At 39.8% G+C, this 27,765-nt stretch overlaps 5 protein-coding genes across 8 annotated transcripts; 3 read left to right on the forward strand and 2 right to left on the reverse strand.

The window, feature by feature from the left end:
• Window positions 1-208: 208 nt before the first annotated feature.
• stk19 (serine/threonine kinase 19) lies at window positions 209-3,145 on the reverse strand. The gene is made up of 7 exons (XM_022752382.1): window positions 3,050-3,145; window positions 2,398-2,493; window positions 2,163-2,305; window positions 1,836-2,074; window positions 1,208-1,305; window positions 920-1,067; window positions 209-484 (listed from the first exon to the last, which is right to left on the reverse strand). Exons 2-7 carry the CDS (start codon window positions 2,489-2,491, stop codon window positions 439-441), a joined length of 768 nt encoding a protein of 255 aa, XP_022608103.1. The 5' UTR covers window positions 2,492-2,493; window positions 3,050-3,145; the 3' UTR covers window positions 209-438.
• A 44-nt stretch (window positions 3,146-3,189) lies between these two features.
• Window positions 3,190-7,000, forward strand: dxo (decapping exoribonuclease). 2 transcript variants are annotated; one of them, XM_022752380.1, is made up of 7 exons: window positions 3,190-3,241; window positions 4,110-4,582; window positions 4,683-4,909; window positions 5,320-5,539; window positions 5,637-5,772; window positions 6,184-6,278; window positions 6,397-7,000. In XM_022752380.1, the coding sequence occupies exons 2-7, from the start codon at window positions 4,116-4,118 to the stop codon at window positions 6,530-6,532; spliced, it is 1,281 nt and encodes a 426-aa protein (XP_022608101.1). In that variant the 5' UTR covers window positions 3,190-3,241; window positions 4,110-4,115; the 3' UTR covers window positions 6,533-7,000. The 2 variants fall into 2 exon arrangements, with proteins under 2 accessions (XP_022608101.1, XP_022608100.1); XM_022752379.1 differs by lacking the exon at window positions 3,190-3,241 and adding an exon at window positions 3,249-3,478.
• A 107-nt stretch (window positions 7,001-7,107) lies between these two features.
• LOC111227025 (peroxisomal membrane protein PMP34-like) lies at window positions 7,108-13,845 on the reverse strand. Its single transcript, XM_022752381.1, has 9 exons — window positions 13,510-13,845; window positions 13,271-13,331; window positions 12,668-12,734; window positions 12,056-12,210; window positions 11,091-11,207; window positions 10,846-10,991; window positions 10,263-10,358; window positions 9,252-9,334; window positions 7,108-9,139 (listed from the first exon to the last, which is right to left on the reverse strand). The coding sequence occupies exons 1-9, from the start codon at window positions 13,582-13,584 to the stop codon at window positions 8,992-8,994; spliced, it is 948 nt and encodes a 315-aa protein (XP_022608102.1). The 5' UTR covers window positions 13,585-13,845; the 3' UTR covers window positions 7,108-8,991.
• An 810-nt stretch (window positions 13,846-14,655) lies between these two features.
• Window positions 14,656-18,070, forward strand: anks4b (ankyrin repeat and sterile alpha motif domain containing 4B). The gene is made up of 2 exons (XM_022752617.1): window positions 14,656-14,858; window positions 16,416-18,070. Exons 1-2 carry the CDS (start codon window positions 14,698-14,700, stop codon window positions 17,551-17,553), a joined length of 1,299 nt encoding a protein of 432 aa, XP_022608338.1. The 5' UTR covers window positions 14,656-14,697; the 3' UTR covers window positions 17,554-18,070.
• Window positions 18,071-19,828: 1,758 nt separating this feature from the next.
• On the forward strand, window positions 19,829-27,667 carry LOC111227136 (kelch-like protein 20). 3 transcript variants are annotated; one of them, XM_022752548.1, is made up of 12 exons: window positions 19,829-19,892; window positions 20,218-20,472; window positions 20,578-20,712; window positions 20,789-20,980; window positions 22,012-22,155; window positions 22,767-22,953; window positions 23,579-23,737; window positions 23,904-24,032; window positions 25,238-25,414; window positions 25,537-25,683; window positions 25,792-25,957; window positions 26,848-27,667. In XM_022752548.1, the coding sequence occupies exons 2-12, from the start codon at window positions 20,239-20,241 to the stop codon at window positions 27,002-27,004; spliced, it is 1,827 nt and encodes a 608-aa protein (XP_022608269.1). In that variant the 5' UTR covers window positions 19,829-19,892; window positions 20,218-20,238; the 3' UTR covers window positions 27,005-27,667. The 3 variants fall into 3 exon arrangements, with proteins under 3 accessions (XP_022608269.1, XP_022608271.1, XP_022608270.1); XM_022752550.1 differs by having other exon boundaries at window positions 20,578-20,661; XM_022752549.1 differs by lacking the exon at window positions 19,829-19,892 and having other exon boundaries at window positions 20,239-20,472; window positions 23,591-23,737; window positions 26,848-27,004.
• The last annotated feature ends 98 nt before the right edge of the window (window positions 27,668-27,765 follow it).

Genomic DNA, 27,765 nt, shown 5'->3' on the forward strand with positions numbered 1-27,765 from the left:
TCATAACACAGTACAGCACAACACGACCACTAACTACAACTAAAGTAATAAAAATATAGTTGAATTAACACGTCTCTGACAGTGTCAACATATTAATCTTCCTAAATGTAGATCTCTTGTATTTGATTACGTAGGTGTACTTAATGAACAGGAAATGGTTTTTGCCAGTCAAACCTGGATACACTGGTTATAGATAGCAATGGTTTCATGGTGTGCAAATCCTTTTTATTACAAGATAAATCAAAACCTGATAAGGTCATGTCAACATAATTGACGATTCATAAACCCACAAGGTTTTTTACAGTACATTTGGCACAGAATCAAAATCTGAAATTAATTTACACACAGTCCTCATACAAACACTTTTCACAAGCTTTGTTCATGTTATGCATCACTCATTGATTTCAACCTAACGGATGTCAGTCTTGTCGCAGTACTTCAGGAATCCACAAATCGCAACAATGTCCCTGAAGTTGTAGGTATGCTAGAAAGAGAACAAAGTTTATTCAGTAAATTAACATGTAACAGTGTAAGATTCCCCAAGAACCCAGTACGGGTAATATGAGAAATTGGTCACTGGTATATAGACATTAAAAATTGCTGATTTAAGCAATCGTAGCTGTTTTACTTATAAATCATTTTCTGAGTAAGGGGATTGAGCTGGCTTGTTTTTGAAGGTTTCAACAATAACCACAACAACATATTCTAAAACCTGAGAGCTAGCACATGGCCTGTGGGTTGTCCAAGCATGTAACATAAAAACCCCTCAATTACACTGAACTGTGAGGATCATAGATCAGAGAGCAGCTGCATGAAGTACCTGTCCTTTTCGTTTGACAGCTGGGTTAACTCTGACCTACTGGGAAACTCAACATTTTTCAGAATCATTAGCATCTAGCCAGATATAAACAAATATTACCTTTCTACCAGCTCTGCACCAACAATGTCATGGATGTGGTACTTCATGTGGAATTTCACTTGTGAGGATGTTCGCCGCTCCTCAAGCTCTGCCTTTAAGACTTCACTATATTTGGACTTCTTCACCATGCTGAGCACAGCTTTACGACCTAGCACGAAAAGAGGTGAGATGGTTAGAAACAGACACTCCTCCAATTAGCAAGGCACTGTTGAAAATCTTGTAAAAATGAGAATGCAACATGTGACATCATTAAGGTAAAGTCTTGTTCACACTTTCTCAGACACCCACCCTGTATAAAGTACTTGGTGAATTTGCCAGTGTTGGGAATGGAAAGCCACCAGCTGCCCGCGTCCCTCACAGTCAGGACCCCTGACTTCACCAGTTGCCTAGGTGGTGAGAAAATAAAGCATGTGCTGATCTTTGAAAATGGCTTACACAAGTCTGAGGTCTCAGATGTAAGTATTTTCATACTCAGTAAAAACTAAAAAAAGGCTCTTGGCACATGAGTCACTAACCAAAGCCAAATTATATCAAATATAAAGTCAAATATAACGTTAACTGCTTTTAAACTCAGATATCAACTTAAATGAATTCCATTGTTAACGTTTTCTTGGCTGCACAATGCCATCAAGTGCAAAGTTGTAGATATATAACCTTATGCATAACTGTATACCCATTTCCCAAATGTTCAGCCAAACAGATTCAACATTGTGGGAAAATTTGGAATTACCACTAGAATTTTAAATAAATTTCAAATAGTTTCAGTAAATCTCAGCATTGTAACATGCTTTTAAAAAATCTTGTTTAAAAGGGTGAGTGTGACATTCCTTAAAAGATGAGTTACTGTTGAAGAAACATTTTTGCAACAATATTTGACAAAGAAAGAATAAAAAAAACAGATGAGGATCTTTCATACGTTATTTCTGAGTCTGTAAAGAGGAACTCTCTGAGCATTTTGTCTTTGCTGAAGCTCAAATCTGTGCAAGAGGAAGTCAACACTTTCTCCAGGAACTTTTCCACTGTCGCTCGTGTCACTTTGCCCTCCTCTCCTGCCAGCACTTTGGCCTTGTAGTCTGAAGCAAAAATCAGCCCGAAAGCTTCAGCATCAAACCCAAGCTGGAACATCAGCAGTTCTGCTTGTTCCCGCAGTTTATTCTGTGAAACACAAGGATGGAAGTGATGGGTATTTTCACATTTAGATGGATAAACATATGCCTTTTCTGACACTAAAGAGCCATCTTACCACTTCCTTGTCCACCAAAGTCTTGTCATCGTGTATGCTGTAGAGTTGGTGCTTAAGCACAATTTGAGGCAAGGCGTCATTGAAGAGCTTTCTGGGGAACAGCGTCGTGAGGTACTCCAGGGTGGCTCTGATGTCAGTTGACCCTTTGAGATGGAGATATGGACGGGAAGTGAATTATGGATGTAAACCTTAAATGACATAAAATTGCAGTGACCTATTTGACAGGCACACCTACCATCTCCACAATTGATAGCTCCAAACTTCTCTGTGCCGTTTCGTCGTTTCTTCACTTTAAAAGTGTCCGAAATCAGAGCCCGTTTTCTGTTCATACCTAGAGGAGAAATGATGACAGAGAAGTCATGATCTGCAGAATGAATCAGCTGATCACTCAAAACAGCTGCTCTCTTCATAGCAACACCGAGCAAACTAAAATCCACAGAACCCATGCAATCTGAGTTATTAGAACAAAAAATTATATAATACATTACACCCCCTTCCCTGCCAACTTTTGCTGAATGAAAATGCATCATACCGACATAAAAAATAAAACGGTAAACTTCGAGATAACGTCAGTAACGGCCCCTCCGTGATTAGCGTGACTAATAAGCACGAATAAGACTCGTGGCCCAATTCAGCTGTAAGAAACCTGCTAGTTTGCGTTTCAAGCGCAAATTTTAGCTCTAAGAATAAACTCGGACCCTCACATTGACTTGATAAGCATGTTTTGATAGTATACACAATTCTGCAGGACCCACCGGTTACCAGTCACTTTTTGTCTTTCTTGTTATCCAAGCTAGTGCAGCTAACTGCTAAGTTAACGCTCCTTCGCCCGTACACTGAACAGATGAACAAATACCTGACCGGTCAAACTAGTTTGAAACCCTTACCTGGTAGCTACTTATACCACTAATATTACTATTCACATGGTTTTGTCCCATTCAATGCCACACACTGTCCACAGCTCCGATTAAAAAAAACAAACAACAAAAACTACAAATTCTTCCTTTAACTGTTATTTGTAGGAAATATCACGGCTACCACCGGGCGGACTGGATGATAAACTGCACACGGAAACAGCGGTAAGTTTGGTGGTGCTAGCTTAGATGCTAGTCAGCTGCCCAGCTAGTAAAAGACACAGACTCTATGTGTTCTTTGTCTCACTCGCTGTCGCTTGTCGTTTTTGTATTTATCAGAAACGATGCTGCAAAAATGTTATAGTCGTTTATACACTAAGTCCTGTTTATTATTGTGACTGGCTTGGCATGGAGAGAAACTTAACGTTAGCTTAGCTGTTTCTGTTGTGTATGCTGACGAAGGTAAAATTTCATTAATTTACCGGTAATTTAGTTTTAAAAACATTTTTCTTTTATTTGGAAACCTTCATTTACTTACAGAATGCATGCACGTTGGGGTTAACGCTGCATGCATGTTTACTCAATGCAGACACATCATACAATACAAAAATCTTTATATTATGAACATACATATACATTCATATACACACAACAGACAATTGTTTACACAGATCACGGGGCGATGTGTTTAATTGTGATGATGTAAAAGGAGTTCAACTTTATTGAGCCTATGCAGGAAACCGTAAGTGGCACAGCAACATTTTCATAATCAACTAGATAAGGACCCTAAAAATAGACTACAATATAGGCTACACTATGAGAACCTACTATAAATACTGTGCAGTCTGAAAGTAAAACAAAGAAAAAAGAACCAGGGTACAAAAAGGGTAAAAATAAACATGGTGCACAAATTGTAACTTTAAGTATACTGGGCCACATAAATAAAATGAGGAGATGAGAAAAATGCACTTGAAATGACTGTAGGTGGTGTATTAATGTTAGTACTGCCTCTTTAGTGACAAGCAAGACTATCAAGAACATTTGAATAATCAGCAGTGTCATCAGTTTGTTTCATTGCTGTTCTCCCCTTTAGGTTGCAATGGACCACCACAGATCCCACAATCCCAAATCCAGCTACCATAACCACCAGGCAGCATACAGAAGAGAAAGAGATGACAGTGGAAGAAATCAGTGTGAGATTAAACGCTCCACACCAAACTACCACCACCAACATCAGTCTGGATCAACTCCCTGGCGAAACCCACTCAGATCTCAGGGTTTGAGCACCAGAAGGGAGCTTTATGAAAGAGACTTTCCTGTGTACAAACAGCCTGTCGAAGTTGGATGTTTCTCCCTTGACTCTGAGCGTAGATTCTTCAATGACAGCAGACAGATGAGATACTACGTGGAACCTGACAGAAATCCTCATTTTGACCTGAAGGATGGATACAAGGACCGCTTTGTAAAGAGAGATGATGGTGAGAAGGAGAAGCTGGACCACATTCTGCGCTGGATTGTAGCCAATAGATCAAAGCTTGACTCAAGGGAGACCACGGCCTCGTCACGGTAAGTGTACAGACAGTCAGATACTAACTTGTGAACTTGTGTTTAGTCTCATAACCACAACCGTGTTGCCTGTTGGACATGTATTCTCTGATCTTCCCAGCGTTTTAGATGTCGACTTTGTGACATGGCGGGGTCACCTGACCAAGCTGCTTACCACTCCCTATGAGACACGGGACAGCTGGTTACTGGCGGTCACCAGGTTTAGAGGCACGCTTTACATCAGTGAAGTGGAAACAGAAGCTGCTCGCAGAGATCGAGAGAACCGCACTGAGAGGAATGCAGAGATGATGTACTGGGGGTACAAGTTTGAGCAATACACATTTGCAGGTATTAAAGTTTATAGAACAGACAATAATAATAATTGTTTATTTGCTTACACTTCCTTACACCAGCTCAGCTATGATATTTCACAAGCAAAAATAAAGTAATATAGTAAAATTTTGATGAATTGTCAGTCCTAGGCATTTTGACTTAATCATTAATAATTTAATATTTGGCATAGTAGTGCAGCGTTTTTCATCATTTTGATTTAAGAGGCCAGTCTTTTGACTTACTGTCTTATAATTTCGATGTCCAGTATTTTTTATCATCCCTAACGATTTATGTTCCTGTTTCCTGGCAGAAATAGGCTTCCATATAATACATATGACACAGAAATGCGAGCCTCACAAAGCACATAAGGTGATAACCAGATGCTTGATTGATAGCTAACACTTCACCATTATCCATCCCTGTAGATGATATCCACAGTTTACCTGACCCGAGTGGAGTGGTGAACACTAATGAGGCCTTCTGCACTGTGGTGCAGACTCGGCTTGCAGATCACAGACTTTTGTTCTCCGGAGAGGTGGACTGTCGGGATAAAGATCCTGCCGCTCCAGCTCCTCCTGCCTGCTACGTCGAGCTGAAGACCTCTGCAGAGATCTGCACCCCAAAACAGCGCAGCAACCTCCACAGGTGGATGATGACACCTGGCATGTTGTTTGTTGAATATTTGATGTACTTACACTCAGATGTTTTAAAGTTAATTTTTTCTCATCGTTTTGGTCCTTAGGTTCAAACTGCTGAAGTGGTGGGCTCAGTCTTTCCTCCCTGGAGTCCCTCGCATTGTAGCAGGTTTCCGGGATCATGAAGGAGTGGTTGTTTCTGTGGAGACTTTTCACATATCAAAGATTTCACATCTCATCAAGGTATAGTGTAGTTGTTTGAAAAAAAACTAATCTAATCTTATAGAAATTTATTTTGATCTATTTTAGCCATGCTTGTAGCACGACTTTGGGAATGGCAATGTCTTTTATTTTGGTGTGTCATCCCACCACTTTGGTACAGACTGAAATTGGATTGCCATGATTTTTTTTGTGCCGAGGATGAATTCTGCTCATTTTTGTGATTCCCTGACCTTTCCTCCAGCACCACCTCAGCAAATGCTACCATGGCAACACTCAAAAATAAGATGTTAGCATTTAGATTTGAGTACCTAACTGTAGCTGTAGACTTGTAGTCTTATATATTAATAAAAAAATGACCAAATAAATTTTTATATCACAGGATTAGCACAAAATATTCATATTCTATCTGTCTTCTGTATTCTCTCTGACCAGAATGAATACAACTGCTGGAAGCCAACAGTCTGCATGAACTTCTGCTCTGATTTCTTGTCCTTTGTGAAGCATGTGGCTACTGAAGACAATCCCAGGTGAGAAACAATGATAGAGACAACACCGTGAATGTCTTCAGTTATAGGTCACTTGTTATTTGCAGTGTATTGTTAGCACTTTGTTGTTGCTGTTAATAAAACATTGTTTCCATTCCAGTGTGGTGTACCTGTTCTCCTGGGAGCCCCACAGAGATGTGACCTTCTCCATCCACAGGGACTCCCAGTATTCATTCCTGCCACACTGGTTTATCCAGGAGATGACCAGCAGTCGAGACTCAAACCAACAGTCCTGATTTACAATATCTGGTAAACTAGTGCTGTTGATATACTGTATGTGACCTCCAATGGAGGGTTCTTTACCAAAATGCTTTGGCATTTCATTTGAGGACAACTTGTATAACTTGCAAAGTGTCACTAAGCACTACTCCATGATGCTTTGGAGGGATGTTTATTTTATTTTTATTTGTTCATCATTAGAAACTGAGCCATGTATGTTTTTATGTGGTATCTGTTATTTTTAATAAAATAATTACAGGATAGTGTCAATATTGTTCCTCAAACTTTATTATTAAGTTTTTAAATCCCAAAAACAGTGGTATTTTAATTAAACATAATTAGAAAAGAATTTATAAAAAAAATTTGATGTAAATAAATGAAGAAGACTTCAAGTAAGCATTGCATCAGCAGTTACAAAATATTTTCATGTAAACTGTTAAAAGAAAACATTGCAGTGACATGAAGTCCATTTTGAGATAGAAAACAAGATGCCACCGGAAAAACTCATTGAAAACAATTATGAAGAAGTTATTAATATCCATCCATGGTTTAATCTAGTAACAGTTGTTTAAATGTGTCATTGGTGTTGCTGTTTTTTTTTTTACTCACAGTGACACTTTCACCAGACTTGGACTTGTTCACTGTTAAATAAAGCTTGTTTCATCATCTTGCCTCAACTTATTGATTGTTTGAAGCTTTCTGCTTTTCCGCACCTGCTATCCTCAGATTAAGCCATTTTCTTTACTGGATATTACTACCTTACTCTTTGCTATTTTTTCATAACTACTTTCCATAAACAACTTTGATGTCTTACCTAAGAGTTAGTGTGTTATTAAAGTGCACCTCTGACCAAACAAGCTATGGATAATTTAGTAACTTTTACAAGACTAAACAGGAGGGAGTCAACGCTACATTTTATTTCCCTAACTTTAAACACACATTTGATATCATGAATTAAAAAAGGAACATTATGCATCATAATTCATCTAGCAGATATACAGTCAATTGATAGAGAGATATACCGTATTTCCTGACAGCAGGTGCATGAGTCAGCAGAAAGGTAGGAAACCAGGTTCAAGTTACAACTGAGCAAACATAATGAAAAAGAAGCTCAAATCTGGTAAAAGCGCTGTTTCTAGTTTTTGGTAAATTGATCATGTCCTCCACAACTGCAACTAGGCTACACCACTGGCAATCAGTATACAATGAACAGTCAAAATGATGTTGCAAAGCAGTGTTGAAGGCAACAGTTAACCGCTTCAACGACAGACAACATCAACAACAGCAGTGCATCAACTGTGACTGCAGAAACTTCAATTCAACAACTCACAGGAAGAGCACTGTGATAAACAAACAGTGTAAATTACTGCAAACCCTGACTACCCCTTCACTACCAACAGGACACAGATAAATAATGAAAAACACCTGCAGGACAAAATGTTCATACTGACCAAAAACATCATGAAGACTGTAGCCAGATAACTCAGTGCATCGTGGTTTGTGTAAATCATCAAGTCATCACAGCACTTACATCAGTTTAGAGGCACTTACTGCAGTATTTTTTACACATGTAACCTTTTCTTTCAAACTCTCAGTGAAGGGTTAAGTACTCATTCTTGTTTATAGTAAATTCATCTTAATATATTATTTATCATTTTAAAATCAAAACCTTTCTAAGCTGAAAAAGTTTGTGCAGATTTTATACACAAATCTATAAATATGAAGGAGCTTTGTCCCTCATAGTTATTTTCCTCTGCCCTTTCACCATTTTTTGTTATTACTGCTCATTTACTAATAATGTAATAATGGCATCTTCTGGTAGGAATTTCATGAGGTTTCCATCTTGCATATCATCAATCTTAGTGAATCTCACAGTTAAACATAAGATGGAGTGTTCGAGGAATGTTCCAGTGGCTTAAACCAAGGCAACACATAGGTAGGTACCTTACTGGTGTCATCATTTGCGTTAGCTTCATTTTAGTTTCAATTGTAGGTGAGTGAATCTCTCTGAAAAGTGATGACATTGGTCTTTTTGTGCAAAGGAAAGCACGCTCATTAATTTTGCCTCCTAGTGGTCCATTTCATTAAGACTGGTGCCACTTCAGCTCTGCATTCAACAAACTACTTGCACCAGAAGAGTTTGTGAATGCAGCAGACAGGCTGAATTGGGATAAACACATTCTCACAACTTATTTGCATTATACAACACTAACTGTTTTCACCATGTCAAGAGAGATTCACTGTTGCTGATAGATAAGTTCAGTCTGCACAGATGGAGATATTTAAAGGTTTAAAAAAGAGAGGGTATCATTAAGTATTACACCAACCTCTCCATGTTTTGGGCAAGTGTGGGAATCTGTGGCACTAAAGGCATCAATCCCTTCTCTTATTACATTTTATATGACAAAATGGCATTAAAAAAAACCTACCAACAATGGGTGTATTAATGCTGTAATGTATTGAAGCAGCTGTGTGTTCACTGCTTCAGTTTCTTGTTCAGACCCATGACTCTGAAGGTAGCTGCAGTGATCTTCTCGTACACAACAAACATGAGGGCAGCTGTCAGTACTGTCTGTAGCAGCTTGGCTTCCAGGCCTTTGTACAAACCAAGGAAACCATTTCTCCTGTAATGAAGAGAACAAACGTACATCAATGACCATCATTCGTAATATCTTCACTGGTTTTCTCACCGAGACAGTGAAATGTGTTTATGGTTATAATTGCAGCTGTACTCACTTGATTCTGTCCATGAGCAGGGAGAAAATGTTTGAGAGGCTTCCAATCACACCACCCTTGCCATCACCTTTGTACTGACCGAACTGATGAGAAAGCACACAGCAGGTTATCTTTTTTCACTGAGATTTTATGTTTTTTCTTCTATTTTTTGTTTTTTTACTTATTGTGAATCCTGTTAAAGAACTGATATTGTCATGAGATCATGAAGCATTTCTGTCTGACTCACTACATGTTCGAAAATACAGTGTAATTACAGAAAGCTTCATTCAGGTTTCTAGCTCAGCTCCTGGGGTTTACACAAAAATACCACCTTTTTAAAATAAAAGGTTTCACTTTTATAAACACATATTCCTTATTTTTACCTGGAACAGCCACAACGTGGAGCTTTCTTTCCACTGAACTCTAAACGCTGATAAAAATGCTTTATTTCTTCTCTTGCAACAACTGTTTAATAAACATATTAAAACATATATAATAATGTTAAAACTAATCTGGAAAACTATAGGAGTAAGCTTTGTATTTCTTGGGGACTACTTTCATTCGTGGATTATCACACATTTATTATATAAAAGAAAAGGAAAAAAAATACAGTGCACATGTTCACTGTAACAAAAGCCAAAGTGTAAAAACAACAAATCACTAGGCTCAGTAAATACATGTAATCTCCACTGGTTGGCAGACCAGTTGCCTGGCAACCTGACCAGCTGAGTTTTTACACAGTTTTTATATAAACATATCACCCGGAACAACAGTGTGGCTCATTGATGTGTTCATTTATTTTTATTTTTAATAGTCTTTGTACAACAAACAGGGGTCTATGGCACCGCTGAATAAGATGTCTCAGGCTTTGGTTGAATCAATTCATTGTTGTTTTTGGGCTTTTTATGACTTGTTGACAATAAAAAAAATACAGAACATCAGCAGACGTATCCCTTAACAGTGGCTAGTGTTTGAGACCTCATGGAAAAGTAAACAACCAAAAGGTGAACTTTGATATGAGATAGTATTTACCCTCAGGATGGCCTGAACTGTCTGAAGAGGATATGTCGCAGTGGTAGCAATCGCCTTTGCAATGGCTCCAATGAGAAAGATCTGTGCTGAGGATATCTGTGGTGAGAGACAAAGAGTTCATTCACTCATGACCACTGTTCTCGTTAATTGTTAAAGTAGACTGTGACTATTTGATTGATGCAAGTTACTCAACAAATATGATATCAGAACATGAAATGGGTCATCACAATGCAAAATGATGCATTTTACACAAACCAACAGTTCAAATAGGATCCTCTCTTATCATAGCCCTCGAGGTATAAAATAAAGTTCCAATTTCTGCTTGAACTGCACAACATAATGTCAACAGAATGCACGTTTCAGTGGCCACCGTTTGTTGGTCTCATTAATTTTTTGCAAACACAAAATAAACAAAATTATTTTTACACTGAAAATTGTTAAATAAATCTTAATGATCATCTAGTACCCTTTAAGTACATAAGGACACACGTCATAATCTGCACATTTCTTGAAAAAAAAAAAAGATAGATTAGATTAGTTTTGGTAATGTAGTATTCAACACGTCTCTTTTGTGTCCTCTCACCTTCCTCCCCCCCTTGCCTGCCTTCCTCTTCATGGCCTCATAAAACATGAACTGTACAGCCGGGTTGAGGACGAGGATAAGAGAGGGCAGAGTGCCGTTCCACAGAGTTCCCACTCCCTCATTGGCAATGATCTGTGAGAAAGCATCTGTGAGGAAAAAGCCCAAACACAGCAGGGTTTTACAACTGCACAGTAACAAAAAAAACTGTACAAGTGCAAAACAGATATAATGTATATGTCACACACCAAATATGCCCCTGTACCGCGTCTGCTGGAGGTCTTCGTTTCTGAACTTTGCTCCCTGCAGCTTCAGTCGAGTGTTGACCACCCACATGGGAGTGGTCAGGACCACATTCACCACCCCTGGATTAACAAAAGATTGTTAGCTTTCTTCAATCATTCTGAAAAGGTTCCTTCCTTGTGGAGTTTTCGATCTCTTGTTTCTTTTTTTTAATGGGTGGTCACGATTTTGTGACATAATACACATCCCTGCCAATGGTTTCACAATATTCCACTGATGTGCAGGTGGTGCAAAGAAAGGCAGCTGGCAAATAAACATGGATGTACACTTGAGCTGAAATGATTAACCCATTAGTCGATCAACAGAAAAAACTGGAAACTAAGATTTATCAACTGTTTTAGTCAGTTTAAAAAAAAAAAAAAAAAACTTAACCACTCTCTGGTTGCAGCATTTCTAATGTGAGGATTTGCTTCTTTTCTTAGTTTCATATCATTGCAAGAGTATCTTCGAGTTTAGTTCTGTTTGTTGGACAAAAAAAATTCATTTGAAGCTGTTAACATGGACTCTGGGAAATCGTGATGAACATTATACACAATTTTCTTACAATTTATTGACCAAATGATTTCTCAATCAAATAAAAAATAATCACCAGATTAATCGCTACTGGAAATTATTGTTACTTGCAGCCTCAACATAAACAATGCAGGTTTAAAATACTTTTTTTTTTTTTTTTTTTCAAATGAAAATCAGCTTTGTGAATGTGTTACAAGGAAGGAAATGCATTCAATTTTTCTCAGGCCTCAAGGATACACACACTGGGTTTTTGAGAGTAACACTGAATGTAAACATAATTTGTTTTTCTACAAGAAAACCTGTAGAAAAACAGCTTTGAGTTCTTCAGTCAACGCCCTTAATACTCGATTTCCACCAAGTCATTAATGTATATTATTTTTACTGTATGTCTGTTTACCTGCTACGACCCCCATGAGTAGGTCTTTGCTGGGTCTGGACTTGCCCGGACCAGATGCTGTCAGCTTCTTCAGAGTGTTGAAGGTGTAGAAGTAGACAAAGTTGGAGCAGCAGAGGCTGGAGATGACTGGAAACCAGCCTCTATACAGAGACAGACTAGGAGAAGTGGTGGAGTCACTCAAACAGTGAGTGTTTGGTCATGTCATATCATCGGCCTAAACATAAGTGAGACAGTAATTTGGGCTGCAACTAATGATTGTTTTCATTACTGATGAACCTGCTGATTGTTTTATTGACGAATCCCTTGGTCTATAATAATGTCAAGAGATACACATCTCTGGTAGAAGAGAAACTGGAAACAGAAAAATTTTGATGACTTATGAAAATGACTTAAATAATTAGTAAATTAACAAAAGTTCTGCTGATCAATTATTGATCAACAAAGTGGTAAAATTACTGTTTCAGCTCTAGTTTAGATTATACTCATCATAAATGTCTTCTGCAATTCCATTACAATTGTGTTTCACTCAATTTTAAGTACAAAATAAGACATTACTTGGTAGAAATGAAACACAGCCAGTTCTGTTATAGTATGGCACAAAACTATACTTACAGGCCTTCTTCCTTTGCAATCTCAGCCAAGATGATGGGGGTGGAGTTAGACTTCCGCTTCTCATCCACTGAAAACAAACAAAAAAGTGGCATTAGTCAGTGAACAAGTTATCTGAATGTTAAAGGGTCACACCACCAAAATCAGTAACAAATTGGGGATATGGAGTCTGAAGTAAATGAGTGTTTACCAGACAGAGAGGGTCTCATGAAAATGGGATATATCTCGTTTTGAGATCAGAACGTCACAATAAAAGACAAAAAGTAGGCAATTATTAAATATATAAAAAGCACACATGGGCCTGAGTAGATAGGTATGTCCTGAGCTGATGTTTTTAAAGGTGTCTGTGTGTAGTTATGTGCCGGACTCAAAGACTAAACTAAAAGTTAGGATATCTTGGTCTCAGCTTCATAATCTTTGACCAAGTCCCTCATCTTTATGAGAGTGTAATAATACATTAGTGGAGTGCTCCTTTACATCTTTGGGCTGCAGTTCCTCCTAGTTACTCCATAATGAAGTAAACCGTCACACTAAACTGATTCAGCCTTGTTTGGAGTTGCTGCTATCAGGTAACCTCTGTACAAGATGATAAGGCTTCCAACTCACCCTGAAGTCTGCTTTTGGCCGTGTCCAAAGGGAAGAAGACGGTCATAGCTGTCACACTCCCCTGATAAAAGACAAAGCTTTTTAATGTGTTTGATCGGAAACATTGTGACAAACGGCTCAGCAACTCCCCGTTTACACTGTTTCTTCAACACCAACACTGGAAACAACTTAAGAACTGTCACAGCCACATACTCCACATGAAGTTATGACATCTCTTATTGCACTGTGTCTCTGCTCACCATTGCACCTGCCACGGCGTGAACAAGCGTATCGTAAGACAGAAGGCCGACAGCCAAGCCGCCGTTGTCGGACATCTCTGCAGCCTCTCCCGGTCAGAGCACAAGCACTAAACGCCGGGAAGTAACCGCGAAGCAAACCGGGGGAGGTAGGCAGTGGTCGGTCCGGTTTTTCTAGCTGCGGAAATCGTAGGGAGAGAGAAGTGGGCTAAATGTTCACGGCTACAACCCCATGGTATTTACAAACCCAAAGGCTGACAGAAAAAGAAAGCACTGTTGGGAGAAAACTATCGAGCGATGTTTCCTCCCAGTCTCCATTGATTGGTGGATCAGGTAGTAAACTCTTCTTCTGCTTTCGACTGCTTGTTCTTCTTCTTTGTCTGTTGGTGATTAACGATTTACAAGGACGCATTACAGCCACCTACTGGAGTGGAGGGTGGAACAGGATTTGAAAAAACTTCCAAATAATAGAAATCATTTATGATGCAGTTTAAACCATAGTGGAAATATATATTTAAAAAAAAAAACATAAAATGGCTACTATGAAGGAAGTGATTAAAATTAAAAATCAGCTTTCTTGCTGATTTTATACACAGAACAATATGTACATGCACTTATGTACATAAAAACCTGATTGTAAAGTACTTGTTACTTGAGATTTTATATAGAAAACATATGATGAGGTTTTATTCAACTACAAATTTGAGCTTAAATGATTAGTTGACTAATCAATTGGTTGATTAGTCAGTTATCTAAATTCTGATTTATTATATAAATCAACAACTGTTTTGATAACAGATACATTTTTCAACATTTTACTGTTTCAGCCTTTCAAAAGTTTTCTCATTGTCTTAAATTACAGTAAACTAAACCATTTTGAGACATTGGACTGATGGTCAAACACAACAAAATACTTGAAAAATCACTTTCAGTAATTGTGATGTGCATTGTGATGCAATTTGTGAATCTCACTTTTCATAGTTAAGCTTCAAGTAACTGATGCGGATGAGCTCACGCAGTAATGGAGCAGCTGACAACAGTAGTGAACTGGACTTTGCTTTTGTTTTATGGCTCTGGGTTGCTGATATGTTGACGCCCAGTGATCACTTTGTTTGCTCGGGTCTGCAGTCGCGTCACTCTGTGCATCTGACTGGAGTGGATTTGTTTGGACCTTTTCTGCTATTTTAGGAGATGACTAGGTACCACAAAGCAGCGATTGATGGCTACTTGGACCTTTTGAAGGAGGCCACAAGGAAGGACCTGAACACTGCGGATGAAGATGGCATGACTCCCACCTTATTGGCTGCTTTCCACGGACATGTCGATGCTCTTCAGCTCATATGCAGCAGAGAGTAAGCATGATACACTCCTCTCTATCACCTGTGCTTCATCACATAGCCTTCAAATAATCTGTGGCCATAGCATTTAAGTCTTAGGTCCTGTAATCTATCAAAGTTCAATTTAAATTTATAATTTAAAATGTTTTAATATGTCACAAAGAAAGTATGTCAGATAACTTTGTATATATTGTTACACTAAGACATGTAAATACAAACATTTTAATGTAATTTCTAATGTAATGTTTTTTCATGTATTAGCCCTAAAATGAAACTAAAGTCAGCACTACCGAGGAAACATAAATAGTATTCACTGAGCAAAGGTTAACATTATTTTATAGGCAATTTTATGGCTGAAAAATGTGTTTTATGCTTTCCTACTGTGTGTCATGTGTTTATGGTTTCCACTATACCTTAATGAGCTAAAACTTAATTCCACTCTTTAAACTACTCTCTCCCATGAGCTGAGCCAAGTGTTTAATCAGCCAAAGCCATCCTGTGAAACAAAAGAGCCCTGTTTCTATCCCTACCACCCCCACCTCCATCCCTCATTCAATAAAACAAAAGACAGGCTAAAACCAACAACATTCTTACTGAAAAATGAGGTTGAGAAAAAATGTTTGGAAGATATTTAGTAGGGCGTAACACATGTCTCACCTACGTGGCCAGAATTAACTAAAGCATTTCCGCTTTGGTGATTACCAGTATGAGCTGGTATTTATGACAAGGTCTTGCAGTATTACAGCAATCAGGACTTTTATGGCTGTGACAATGAGGCATAGCAATGGAGGACTTTAAATCTTAATAGTTTACCAATTATCTTCAAAAATGTTTATTATTATATAGTTATATTATGTGAGTGTTTTAGCTATCTGAAAGACTTCGTTCATTCTTGTCTTACATTTAAGGTAATGGTTTAACATTTTGGGAAGCTTAGCTTAGCATAAGGCTGACTTGCCTGGCTTTGTTTGAAGGTAACAAAATCCAACTACCACCACCTTTAAAGCTCACTAATTAACACTTTATATATTTTACATATCAAACTATTTCTCGGGCAGCTCCAGTTGCCAGGCAACCCACAGACACTCTAAGAGTTACTGTTCCCTGACAAGAAATAGTCTGATCCGCTGTAATACCACAAATTGCTGTTTTTATACGTCTGTGTACAGAAGAAATAAACAAGATATAACATGTTAGTCAGATTTTGTTATGACCCAGGCTACTTGTTTCCCCCTGTTTCCAGTGTTTATTCTTAGCAAAGCTAACTGCTTGCTAGCTCCGGCATCATATTTTCCATGCGCACATAGGCTAAGAGTGGTGTCAATCTTCATCTAACTTTCAGAAAGAAAGGGAATAAGTATATTTCTCAAAATGTGGAATATTAACCTTCAGTTGAGTCATGACAACAAAAACAAGCTAAAAAGACCTGTTAATTAAAGTTGTGAAAGACTTTCACTAACCTTTTTGAGCTGACTAGAGGTTAAATCAACAGGTCATAGACAGTAACAAAACAACAATGAAAAAGTTGCAGATAGTGACTTTGAATCAAAAATGTTCTTTTGTGTCATACAGAGGAGACCCCAACAGGAGTGACATCTGGGGAAACACACCGTTGCACCATGCTGCAGCTAATGGCCACATGCACATCCTCAGTTTCCTGGTCAACTTCGGTGCCAACCTTTTCGCCCTGGACAATGAATTCCACTCAGCTATGGACGTTGCTGCTTCTCGTGACCGCATGGACTGTGTGCGCTTCCTAGATGCTGCTGCCTCACAGCAGACCAACCAAAATGCCAAGAAGGTCGCCAATCTAAAGAAGGAAGCCATCAAAGAAGCGGAGAAACGTGTAAAGCTCTGTGAGAAGGTGAAGAAGAAACACCAGAGCAAGATGGATAGAATGCACCGTGGGGCAAGCAATACTGGGTCTGTTTCAGAGGCCAGCATGGCATCATCACTCTCAAACAGTGGTACCATGACCGGCATCAATGAACAGTTCTCCAAGCTTATTGCTGCTGATAAATCTGGCTCTCTTACAGCCAGGGTTAAAGGCACCCTCCAGAAGAAGCTTGGGAAGAAAGATAAAGGCACACTGCAGAGATCAGGAGGTGATGGGAATGTTATTTTCCTCAAGCAGGAGAACGGCGCATCTGAGAAGCCAGAGTTTCTGGATGTCTTCAACGAGCAGGATGAAAACATGTTCGATGAAGAAGGAACGGGAGGCTTTGAAGATGATGATGACAATGATGAACCAAGCCAAGTAAAACAGTCCATCTTCAACCGGCCAGGTCTTGGAGGTCTGATTTTCATGAAGAAGATGGGGCTTGAGTCAGATGACGTCCCCAGTGGGAACAATGAAAATCTCGGCTACCTCGTTCAGAACGAATTGTTTGAGGCAGATGAAGATGCTGATGGCTTTGAGGGGGCAGGTGATGCTGATCTGCCCTGGGATCAGGAAGATCTGGGCCTGGATGATAATGAAGATGAGGAAACCTCTCCTTTGGATGCATTCTTGTCTGCGATCTCCTTGCCAGAGTTTGCCCTCGCATTCAACAGAGAGCATCTCGACCTGGAAGCACTCATGCTTTGCTCTGATGAAGACCTGAAAGGCATTCGCATCCAGCTGGGACCCAGGAAGAAGATCCTGGAAGCTGTTGCTCGCAGAAAGAACGCACTGGAGAGCCCTGGTGTCATTAAGGACAGCTGCTTGTGAGCCAATAAAACATGAACAGTGATTTTTAATCCTGTTTGAAATTTAAAATGGGTCTGTATTTTTTTGCGAAGAGAGCCAGTAGTTTCTCTATAAAACAAAAATGATTCAGCAAACTGTTTCTCCAAAGCAAGTCCCACTTTTTAAAGAGATCAAACGTATATAGTGCTTTATAGAGAAGGAATAATATGCACAGCTGTGTTTATACACTATTATGTATGTTATAACCAATTACAAACAGCAAGACAGGAGAGTCCGGACTTACAGGCTCAATGATACCCTCTAGATGTATAGTTCAAAAACAGCAGAAAATTCTTATTATTTATGATAAAATAAAAAAGAATAGACACATGGTATTTTATTTCAAATAAACAGCATCACTGTGTAGACAAAAACAAGAGGTATTTTGATACAGAATTGGTGATTGTTTCTGTCCATTAATGAGATAGCAATTGATTTGATTATGCTGTTGTATTTTTTATAATTATTTTTACTGTTTGACAACATAATTGTCTAATAAATAAAACCTGTGCAAAATAATATCTCCAATTTAACATTCTCTGATGCAAATATGTGTGTGTTTGTCCATTTGTATTCATCACATTGTGGGTATGTTCACACAGTCACATTGTGGGGACTCAGCTTCCATTTAGGGGATAAAACATTGGTCACCACAAGGTAAACCACTAAGTTTTTGATATTGTGGTCGAAAGAAATCTACCCACCAAAAATGAAGAAACACAAGAAAATAAAGAACTAAATTCCTTACTTTGACAACAACAGTGTGCACATACAATCATTTTAACCAGATTTGGATCTCATGCTAGGTAAAGTTAGAAAAATGTATTAATCTGGATTGTAGTTAGTGTTATGTTCAGAAATGTACAAGAGTGCCAAAGGAAAAACAGTCCAGTTTGTTTTCAGACAAAAAGGTCAGATAAGCCCGCTGTACACTGGCTGCCCACCACCAAAGTGCAGACAAGGTCAACAAATAGCTGGTGAACATAGTGGAGCATTTAGCAGTTTAAGAAATGATCATTTTTCTCAGGGGTTTCTTCACCAGATGGCCAGAGACATGACTCAGATTAATTTTCTAATGTTGGTCCATGTCTGCTGGATGTGTAAATAGGAAAGTAATATAATGTCAATTAAAATGCATGCTTCTGCTTCCCGTGTCAAAAGCTGCCACCAATCTCCAACAATCCAGTCGCTGCCATGTGCGCAAGTGTTTACCTTGTGGGTGGAGATGATGAAGAGAGAGGCAACCGGTGCAGGATAGAAAAGGGAACTGATGAGGAGCCACTAAGGTCATGTAAGGATGAGTTTATCAGAATTTTTGATTCCAAAAATAGAGGGCAGTTACTGTGATTTTGTGACAAAAAATGTGAATATGAAAAGGTGAAAAGGATGAAAAAAAATGTATAGTAAGTCTGTAGTTGATAAATTTAAAATGAAGCTTGGGTGGGTGGCTGAGTGATGAGAATTTACCATTCATAATAAATGTACTGGCTTTGAGGAGATAAAATACACTCATGTTTAATCACAACGTGATTGTGTTTTGTTTAAACACATTCAAGTTCATTGTCATTGCATTAAGATAAATCTACATACATACAAAAAATATGTTTGCAATAAAATAGGCTCAGACTTATAATGTGGCAAAAATAGCATTTTTCCTCCAGGTTGAGAAGCATAGAGCTTAAGTTAAGGAGGTAAGTTATTTAAAAACAACAAATGTGATAATGACAGAGCTGCTCCCCAAGGCCAGACAAGCTAAATCCTGCCCTGCAACTGATTGTTAATATGTTTGCATAATCAGCTAGGTAAACATGTATCAATGCTGTGTTTACAGCTCCTAAGTGGTAAAATCAATTAATACTGCTTAAAATGTGTTCCCTAAAAATTTGCCTGGATGGTAATTCAACCTTGTTAAGACATTTAAGTTTAAATACATACAAAATAATTTTTTTATTCTTATCTCAGCATAAAATTTGCAAACAATAATTTTTTTTTTTTTGCAAAAACACATGTCCATGAATGTAAATTCACCAGTCATAGACTAGACGATATTCCTTAGTATTTTAAGTAGATTGCATATTCTGTACATATTTTTCATGTGACATTCCTGTCCACTGTGTGTATTATTTCTGTTTGGCTTTGTTTGTTTGTTGTTGCTGCTACTTGCACGAAGCAGAAATTTTGAGGGATGAACTATCTTGACTTGGGCTACATAGGTGGGAGGGGCTTCCGGTGGCTGCTGCTCTTTATTGCCGTCTGACGCTTCACCGTGTGAATGTGGGAGAGTGCGTTTGCACTGTAGTAGTCACGATCATGTCTAACAGGTAACGTGTTTCACTGTCACAGCTGTCTGTACGCCGTCTGTCTCCTCCTGAAACGACTCATTAGTTTGACTCGGTAGAAACCAGCTCGTTTGCGCCGCCAAGCCGCTCCTTCTGAGCTAAGCCTAATTAGTGAGCTAAAAGACAATCTCAGACTGCCTCTCTCCTCGCCTTGTTGCTTCTCTTGCGACTTATACTAATGTCATTCTAACATTAGAGCTTACGGGGGCTAATTTGCATAGAAAAACATGACCGGTTACCATTCAAATCGTGGTTCGGTGTCATAATCAGACGCCAGAGTCCTAACTGTCTCTGTATTGACTCCCAGGCTTGCCTAGCAGAGTAAGACATGGCTGAAATTATTGCTGTCAACGCCAGTCTGCCTTCTCCCTCCGCTATGAACGTCACCTTCCCGCTGCAGGAGGACTACCTGTTTGTGGAGACCAGGCACCCCAGCACTGTCCTGCAGGGCCTGAACAGCCTGCGGCTCAACAACGCTTTCTGTGATGTGACTCTGTGCTGTGGAGGACAGGAGTTCCCTTGTCATCGCATTGTGCTGGCCTCTTTCAGCTCTTACTTCCAGGTAAACACAGCTTTCCTCACAGCTATGTCAGTGACGGGCACCAGTTCATGTTTATCTGCTAAGGAAGTCATGTGAACAACAGCTGTTTATTGTGTTTCCCCTCAGGCAATGTTTTCCACTGACCTGATAGAGTCCAAACAGGAGCGGGTTGCCATCAATGGAGTTGAACCTCAGATGATTGGCATGCTGGTGAGCTACGCCTACACATCAGAGGTCTACATCTCAAAAGCAAATGTGCAGGTAAAGTATCCACTCTCACCTTTTCTCTTTTCTTTGAAACAACATGTGTGCTAAACACACACTGAATCTGTCGTAGGCCCTGCTGGCAGCAGCCAACCTGCTGGACGTGATGGCTGTTAGAGAGGCCTGCTGTCGTTTCATGGAGCGTCAGATGGACGAGATGAACTGTGTGGGGATTCACTGCTTTGCAGAGGCCCATTCTTGTAAAGTGCTGGAGAAACGCAGCATGGACTACATCCTTGAGCACTTCAACAGTGTTTATCAGCAGGTGAGAGGCCGATGGGGCCGTGTTATATTGTCACTGTAGTCTCAGTGTTGACTCCTGTAGTCTGGTATATTTGCAGCAGTAGCCAAGAGCAATGTCAGATAAACTCCCAATTACAGGTGGATGTGTTCTTCAATGGTCGTCTAGTTAATTTTGTATTGTGATAATGTTAAATAGTAAACAGTATCTTCTGCCACAGTGTATAGATAAAAGAACCAGATAGGAATGTCTGTTTTTGGTTAAACTAATGAAAGAAATATCCAAAAAATAAAAATACTCACTGATTTACACCGTTTCCCACAATGACCTGAGGGTTTACCGCAGTGTCTTTAGCAAATGTAGGTCACCTAACTAGATTCAAAGACCAAGACTTCATAGCTATCGTTGAAAAAATATTTTTATGAAATAAAGCATTCATCGTCGGGGTGAAAGAGCACAGGTGCATTTTTGCGGCTCTAATTGTCATATTGCCCAAACATACTCCCTGAACCAAAATCAATCCTAAAACAGAGACAGCTTTATATTAAAAGTCTTCGTCATCATGTGCTCTTCACTCTTTGCTATGGACTAGAGGAGCAGTTCAGTGTCTTCACAGTGGATGTCAGGTTGTGATGTGGAGCTATTAAATGTCAGAGTGAACATGTGTGTGAATGTGAAGTCGATCAGTTTTTTTTGTTTTTTTTTTTCTAGGTGAATTTTCTAGTTATTTCAGAACTATTGTTTAAAAACTAGCCAACATCACCCGACCAGGATAATGGAGCCTGGCAGTGTTGTGGGTTTCATGTGTGACAGGGGTTTAACAGAGATAATCTACCTGCCTGTCAGCAGTTGAACCAATGGCTATGAGTGATTAACTTCCTGTGTGTGTGTGTGTGTGTGTGTGTGTGTCTGTGTGTGTGTGTGTGTCTGTGTGTGTGTGTGTGTCTGTCTGACCGTGTGTGTGTGTGTGTGTGTGTGTGTGTGTAAACCAGGCGTAAGTTGTCACTTTGCCAATATTGAATGAATCCTGCTCTATTTCTTCCCCCCACCCCCAGGAGGAGTTCCTGTCTCTGTGTGTGGACAAACTGACAGAAATCATTGCCAATGACCAACTCAATGTGCCCAAAGAGGAGATGGTGTTTGAGGCCGCCATGTCGTGGTTGAATAAATGCCCCACTCGCAAACAGAGCTTTGAAAAGGTCAGACTCAGTATAGACATGTCATATGAAAATGCACACAGTTCTCCATCTCCTCTTGTTTTGTTGTGGATGTATTGTAGCAGAGATTGTGGTAGCACTGAGCATGTCTTTGATCAGTGTTTGGGCGAGGATAATCTCAGACGTTCATGGCCCACTACAAGTATGTGTTGTCGTATCAGGAAAACTGAGCAAAAATATAATAGTCTAACCTTATATCTATTTCTATCAGCAGATATTCTATATGTACTGTATATACATTTATTTATATATATATTTAACTTGAGTGAAAACAAAGGATCAAATATACATAAAATGCTGCTTATATAACTTGACTTGACCCAAGCATTTCCACTGCATTATTGCTTTTTGATAAAAGTATTCACATCAATACCAATAAATCTGTGATAGGCCAAAAACGGTCAGGCTCTACTTTCTTGCTTTCCAACAAGAATAGACACACCTATGCTTGGTCGGCTCTTTCAGTCATCCACCCATAGATGCTACGTATATGAGCCATGAGTCTCAAATTCTCCTATTGGATAAAAGTTGCATCAACTAAGATGAGCCATCTGAGTTAATCAGATTTCTCTTCTCTCATTTGTTTCTCCTAGGTCCTCGAGCATATCCGCCTGCCTCTGATCAGCCCCTACTACCTCCACGATGTGATCGAGTCTCTGGAAGTGGTGAAGGAGAACCAGGGCTGCCAGAGGCTCATCTCCGAGGCCAAGGACTACCTGCTGCTAAAGGACCGCCGTGGAGAGCTCTACTGCCCCAGAGCGAGGCCTCGCAGGTCCACAGGTAAACATACTCACACGTGCACATTCAGAACAACTGAGAGCCAATGCAACATGTATTTTCATTATGGGTAGAGGCTGTGTCTTTGTTTATCTCTGTCAGCCTAGTGTGTTTTTTTCTCTTTGGTCGGACTTGAAATTTAGGACTTTGTAGCTTGAAATATTTGTATCTTGGTGTCTCTATAACACATTAGACTTTTATTGGCACTCATTTTCAATTGTTAAACTGGTTATTAGACAGCACCACCCCCTTCACTTTAGGTGCCTAGTCAGTTAATTATCCAGTAACTTTTATTATCAATATGATTTTGAAAATTTCTTTTTTTTTTTTTTTTTTTTAAAAATGCCAGAAGGGCCCCGTTTACAGCTTTTTTTACTGTAAATATTTGGTTATGAATATGTGGCTAAACATTTAATGACATTAAACCACATATACTTGGGCATGGGCATTTAAAAAAAAAAAAAAAAAACTTTTTCTGGACCAAAAAATTGAATTGATCAATGGAGAAATTAGTTGACAGAATAATCGATAATTAAGGGAATCATTAGTTGCAGCCCTACACACCAGTACGTTGTATCCTACTGGGGAATGCCTCGGCTCACTTCTCTCTGTTCCTCTCCCCCTGTTGCCATGGCAACAGGGACAGCTGAAGTAATAGTGACAGTTGGCGGGGAGGACGACAAAGTGGTGCTGCGCAGCGTCGAGAGCTTCGATCCTGTGACGAATCAGTGGAAGAATCTGGCCTGTCTGCCCTTCGCTGTCAGCAAACACGGGCTGGTCGTGTCAGGTGGGGAGACGCTGTCAGTTTCTTTTGAGATGAAAACTCGCTCATAACAGACTCCACATTGTGTCTCCTCTCAAATGAGCAACAAAGCTTAGATGTAGTGCACATGACAGGTGACATGTTTCTGTCCCCCAACTCCCACCCCTCCTCCCTCTCTGTCCCTCTGTAGACTCGACCCTGTATTTAGCAGGAGGGGAGTTTCCTGACGGCTCAGCCAGCAGGGAGATGTGGCGCTATGACCCCTGCTTCGACTCCTGGATGGAGATGGCGCCCATGAATGTAGCTCGATCTGAGTTAGGTAGGGCTGCCGCATTATGACATTTATGACAAGTGCAGTATACTATGCCATACATTTAGTCAGCTGTGCTACTACAACAACAGCACAGCCACAGCAGGCCCTTCTTTGTCATGCTCTGAAATCTTACATCACCACATCCTTCAGTGATTTCCACAATATGTTCATTCACTGTTTGTTCTTTTCCCATAACTCAGTCTTATGTCTCAACATTTCATGTCTATAGTCATATTTTAGATGCACTTTAGCTTGGAATTCCTTGTTTTTAGTTGCAAATGTTTGTAGTCGTCATCCCCAACTGGTGCTGACTCAGGTGACATTTTTGCTATTGCTACATAGCCAGTGCTAGTATTAATGGCTGTTTACGTACCAGTGTAGAAGTTTAGCATGAAACTCCATTCATTTACTCGGCAAGAGCTGTCTCCAGAGGTGGACAGCAACGCCCATGATTACTCTTGTCTTGCTTCTATTTCTACCATTTGTTTTCTTCTACCGGAGTTAGCATGCTAACCAGCGAGCCCCGACCTGTCCTGTCTCCTACTTTGCGATAGTGAGTCAGTGTAGCGGCCAGTCTGCCCATAGTTCAGCATGAGAGGATGAGGAAATAGCGCTGATCAGAGGGTGTATTCTAACCTCTTGTTTCATCTATTTCATCCTTGCTTGAACTGTTTGGCTGTGTGTCGTATCCTAGTTCCTGCCACACACTGAGGGCGAGAAACACTTAACTCCCTCTGAATGGCCTCCTCTCCCCAAATACTAATGAGGGCCTGGACAGTTTGGCCAACAAGCATTCTTCATTATTATTCATTGTTAAAGCACTAATTGTCCTGGCTGATGCTGATACAGAAGAATTTTTGGTCACTGTTGTTACGTTTGTTTTAGTCGTCCTTGTTGCGATGTGGTGACACAACTACTTGACTGATCCGGATCAGCCACGCTGTCGACAAACTCTGAAGGTTCCTGGAACATTTGTCTGAGCAGTGCCAGGAACTTGTCCTCAAACTGGGCAGAAAGCAGTGAAAACAAAAACAGAACTAGAGACGATGGCTAAAAGTAATGACATGTTTTAATGAGTTGACGCAGTACAGAAACACATTTAGAAGCTCTGGATTCAAATATAGGTCTTTATGTCTTTCATGTTTAAGTGAAACATTGTTATCATTGGTGACTAAATAGTGAATCTCTCTCACTCCACTCTCTCCACTCAGGCCTGGTGATGCTGGACGGGTTCGTGTATGCAGTGGGAGGGTGGGAGGGAAGGTCTCGTCTGGACTCAGTGGAGTGCTACAACCCCCACACCAACTCCTGGCAGTTCACAGAGTCTGTCAAGATGGCCGTCACAAGTCCGGCTGTGGTGGCCCTGGACGGACTGCTCTATGTTACTGGTATGAAATGGAGGTTTTACGCATGCAGGTTATTACTGAGGTTGTGCTTTTTATTTTATTTTATTTGTTTTGTTTTGTTTGTTTGTTTTAGAGTAACCATGTGTCTCTCTGTGTCCTGGTAGGTGGAGCAGTTTTAGAGGATGGAGACGGCACAGACCTCGCCCAGGTGTACAACCCTAAAACCTCAGTATGGACAGAGGTCGCCCCGATGCAGATCGCGCGCTCTGGTTCGGCAGCCTGTACACTCAAAGGAAAGATCTATGTTATAGGTATTACACTTCTCAGCACTCGGCCTTCAACCTTCTCTAAAGTCACAGTGCTCACCAGTCAACACATGCAGTCTTTTCTGCTGTTGAATCTCTCTTTCCTTCTCCCAGGCGGATGGCATGCCTCGACAGAGAACACAGATAAGGTGGAGTGTTACAATCCCAAGACCAACCAGTGGACCATGTGCGCCCCCATGAAAGAACGGCGCTACCGGCCCGGTGCTGCTGTGGTGGATGGAAAGATCTACGTCCTGGGAGGAGAAGAAGGCTGGGACAGGTGAGGGGCTGTCCAGAAAAGTTACTTCTACATATAATGGTCATCTAATCTGTTTTACCTGCATTTCAAAAATTGGAACATTTACTGCTTCACACCTTGTATTTCATGATGTCACAGGATCTGGGAACAACTTAAGGCAGAGGTTGCAGACATTAATATCACTGATTAGTTAAACACACATCTTGCGTCTGCCACAACTTGTGTACAGCTTCAGTCACACAGTAGGCAATCACTGAGTGCCACAAGTATCAATGATAGGCAAGGGATCGACATTTCTTGTAATCTTTATTGGCTTTTGTGTGTGTGTGCGCATCTTCTTTACAGGTGTTCTAATATCTGTTGATTACATTAACCGTCATTAGGCTATTCGTCTTTAATTGTAACAAACTTTGCACCTCAAAGATGGGAATATTTCCACAAATAACATTTGAGTTAAATGATGAAATCAGAGAAGAGCAAAAATGAGGCTAAGACTGTAAGGCAAACAACATGGTCTTTGAACTGCTTTCAGACTTGGCTTCATTCTGTTAAGAAGACGTGACGAGAATGGAGCAAAGTGTTTCACCCTGAAATTTGACAAAGAAACAAAAAATCATAAAGACCCACCAGAGTGAGCCAGAGAAGGGAGGGATGCTATGTTTGAGGAGCCAGGAAATCTTGGCAGCATCTTTCAAAAAACACCTGAGCAAAATTCTGCCTGGTGCAGAAACTCTGTATCTGCAGATCATCGGGGGTGAACAAAAGGGGCGTTTGGTTCCTGATTTAGTTCCTGTAGATGTAAAAACAGGAGGACAAACATATTTACAGCCTTTCTTCTTAGGAAAAAGGGGCTGTTTGATATAACTGTTGAATTCGCTGTAGAGTTTAATGCAGTTCATTTGTACATGCAGATATCACGACACTATCGAGAGGTTCTGTGATGAGACTGACACCTGGGAAATTGTCGGGGAGATGCCCACCAGTCGCAGCTGGCTCAGCTGTGTGTCTCTCCAGCTGAGGAAGGATATCCACATGAGCAGCTCTCCTGGGACGCCAAATGACAACTGAAGCAGGATATCGTGGAGGAATCTTTCCTGTTCTTGTCTGCGCCCTCTTCAGAGCCAGTGCACTACAAAGCTCAGAGCTGTGGAAACCAGCAAGCTGAGAAGTGATGCCTGGATTTGCCATACCACTGTTTGAGCTGTTACTGATGGCAAAAAGTAGTCAGGGTTTTTAAAAAAAAAAAAAGAAAAAAAAATCATTGACGCTTATGGAATGAGTCTCACTCACTTGGTGTAGGGAAGAAGGCAATGTTGATGTCACATGACCTCAATTAACTGTAATGGACGACTCAGTCAGCAGTCAGAACTTACTTTCTGTATGATGTGAACATGTGTGGGTATTGTTTTTATGTCCCAGCACCTCTAATCTGTGAAGATTTTCCCAGCCAACATAGTGTATTTTTGTATCATTATTATGTGATGTATTTATTGGGGTGTGACTAGCTGTGAGAATGACCGTTGAAAAAAAATAGTTTAACATTTCGCTCTATCAAAAGAATTGAATCGTGAATATTTTCAAAGATTACCTGTGAAAAAGATGGCTATACGTAAGCAGTGTTTTTGTAATTAAACTTTGTAAGTTTTGAATGATTGTCTTTACTACCTGTAACATGTTCAGTATATTTTTGTATTGTAGTGTGCGTCATGCATTTTAGTGAATTTAAATGCAGTTGGGTTCTAATAAAAATGTTTAATTCTTTACTGTGAATGATGGTGCATGTTATTTTTATTTTTTTTTCTATTTCACAGAATAGTCTTAAAACAAAT

Source organism: Seriola dumerili, unplaced genomic scaffold (assembly GCF_002260705.1).
Source record: "Seriola dumerili isolate Sdu_G_001 unplaced genomic scaffold, Sdu_1.0 BDQW01000169.1, whole genome shotgun sequence".
NCBI lineage: Eukaryota > Metazoa > Chordata > Actinopteri > Carangiformes > Carangidae > Seriola > Seriola dumerili.

What these genes read in the sequence shown, in the direction of transcription:
- anks4b (XM_022752617.1), top strand. Translation starts at nt 14,698, where the DNA reads ATGACTAGGTACCACAAAGCAGCGATTGATGGCTACTTGGACCTTTTG. An exon ending in CAGCTCATATGCAGCAGAGA is followed by an intron (nt 14,859 to 16,415) that starts GTAAGCATGATA and finishes TGTGTCATACAG; the next exon opens with AGGAGACCCCAACAGGAGTG.
- dxo (XM_022752379.1), top strand. An exon ending in GAGACCACGGCCTCGTCACG is followed by an intron (nt 4,583 to 4,682) that starts GTAAGTGTACAG and finishes TGATCTTCCCAG; the next exon opens with CGTTTTAGATGTCGACTTTG. An exon ending in TGAGCAATACACATTTGCAG is followed by an intron (nt 4,910 to 5,319) that starts GTATTAAAGTTT and finishes CCATCCCTGTAG; the next exon opens with ATGATATCCACAGTTTACCT.
- LOC111227136 (XM_022752548.1), top strand. Translation starts at nt 20,239, where the DNA reads ATGGCTGAAATTATTGCTGTCAACGCCAGTCTGCCTTCTCCCTCCGCT. An exon ending in TCAACAGTGTTTATCAGCAG is followed by an intron (nt 20,981 to 22,011) that starts GTGAGAGGCCGA and finishes CCCCACCCCCAG; the next exon opens with GAGGAGTTCCTGTCTCTGTG. An exon ending in TGTAGCTCGATCTGAGTTAG is followed by an intron (nt 24,033 to 25,237) that starts GTAGGGCTGCCG and finishes CTCTCCACTCAG; the next exon opens with GCCTGGTGATGCTGGACGGG.
- stk19 (XM_022752382.1), bottom strand. Translation starts at nt 2,491, where the DNA reads ATGAACAGAAAACGGGCTCTGATTTCGGACACTTTTAAAGTGAAGAAA. An exon ending in AGCTATCAATTGTGGAGATG is followed by an intron (nt 2,306 to 2,397) that starts GTAGGTGTGCCT and finishes TCCATCTCAAAG; the next exon opens with GGTCAACTGACATCAGAGCC. An exon ending in GGTGCAGAGCTGGTAGAAAG is followed by an intron (nt 485 to 919) that starts GTAATATTTGTT and finishes TTCTCTTTCTAG; the next exon opens with CATACCTACAACTTCAGGGA.
- LOC111227025 (XM_022752381.1), bottom strand. Translation starts at nt 13,584, where the DNA reads ATGTCCGACAACGGCGGCTTGGCTGTCGGCCTTCTGTCTTACGATACG. An exon ending in GGCCAAAAGCAGACTTCAGG is followed by an intron (nt 12,735 to 13,270) that starts GTGAGTTGGAAG and finishes GTTTGTTTTCAG; the next exon opens with TGGATGAGAAGCGGAAGTCT. An exon ending in GCGGTACAGGGGCATATTTG is followed by an intron (nt 10,992 to 11,090) that starts GTGTGTGACATA and finishes TTTTCCTCACAG; the next exon opens with ATGCTTTCTCACAGATCATT.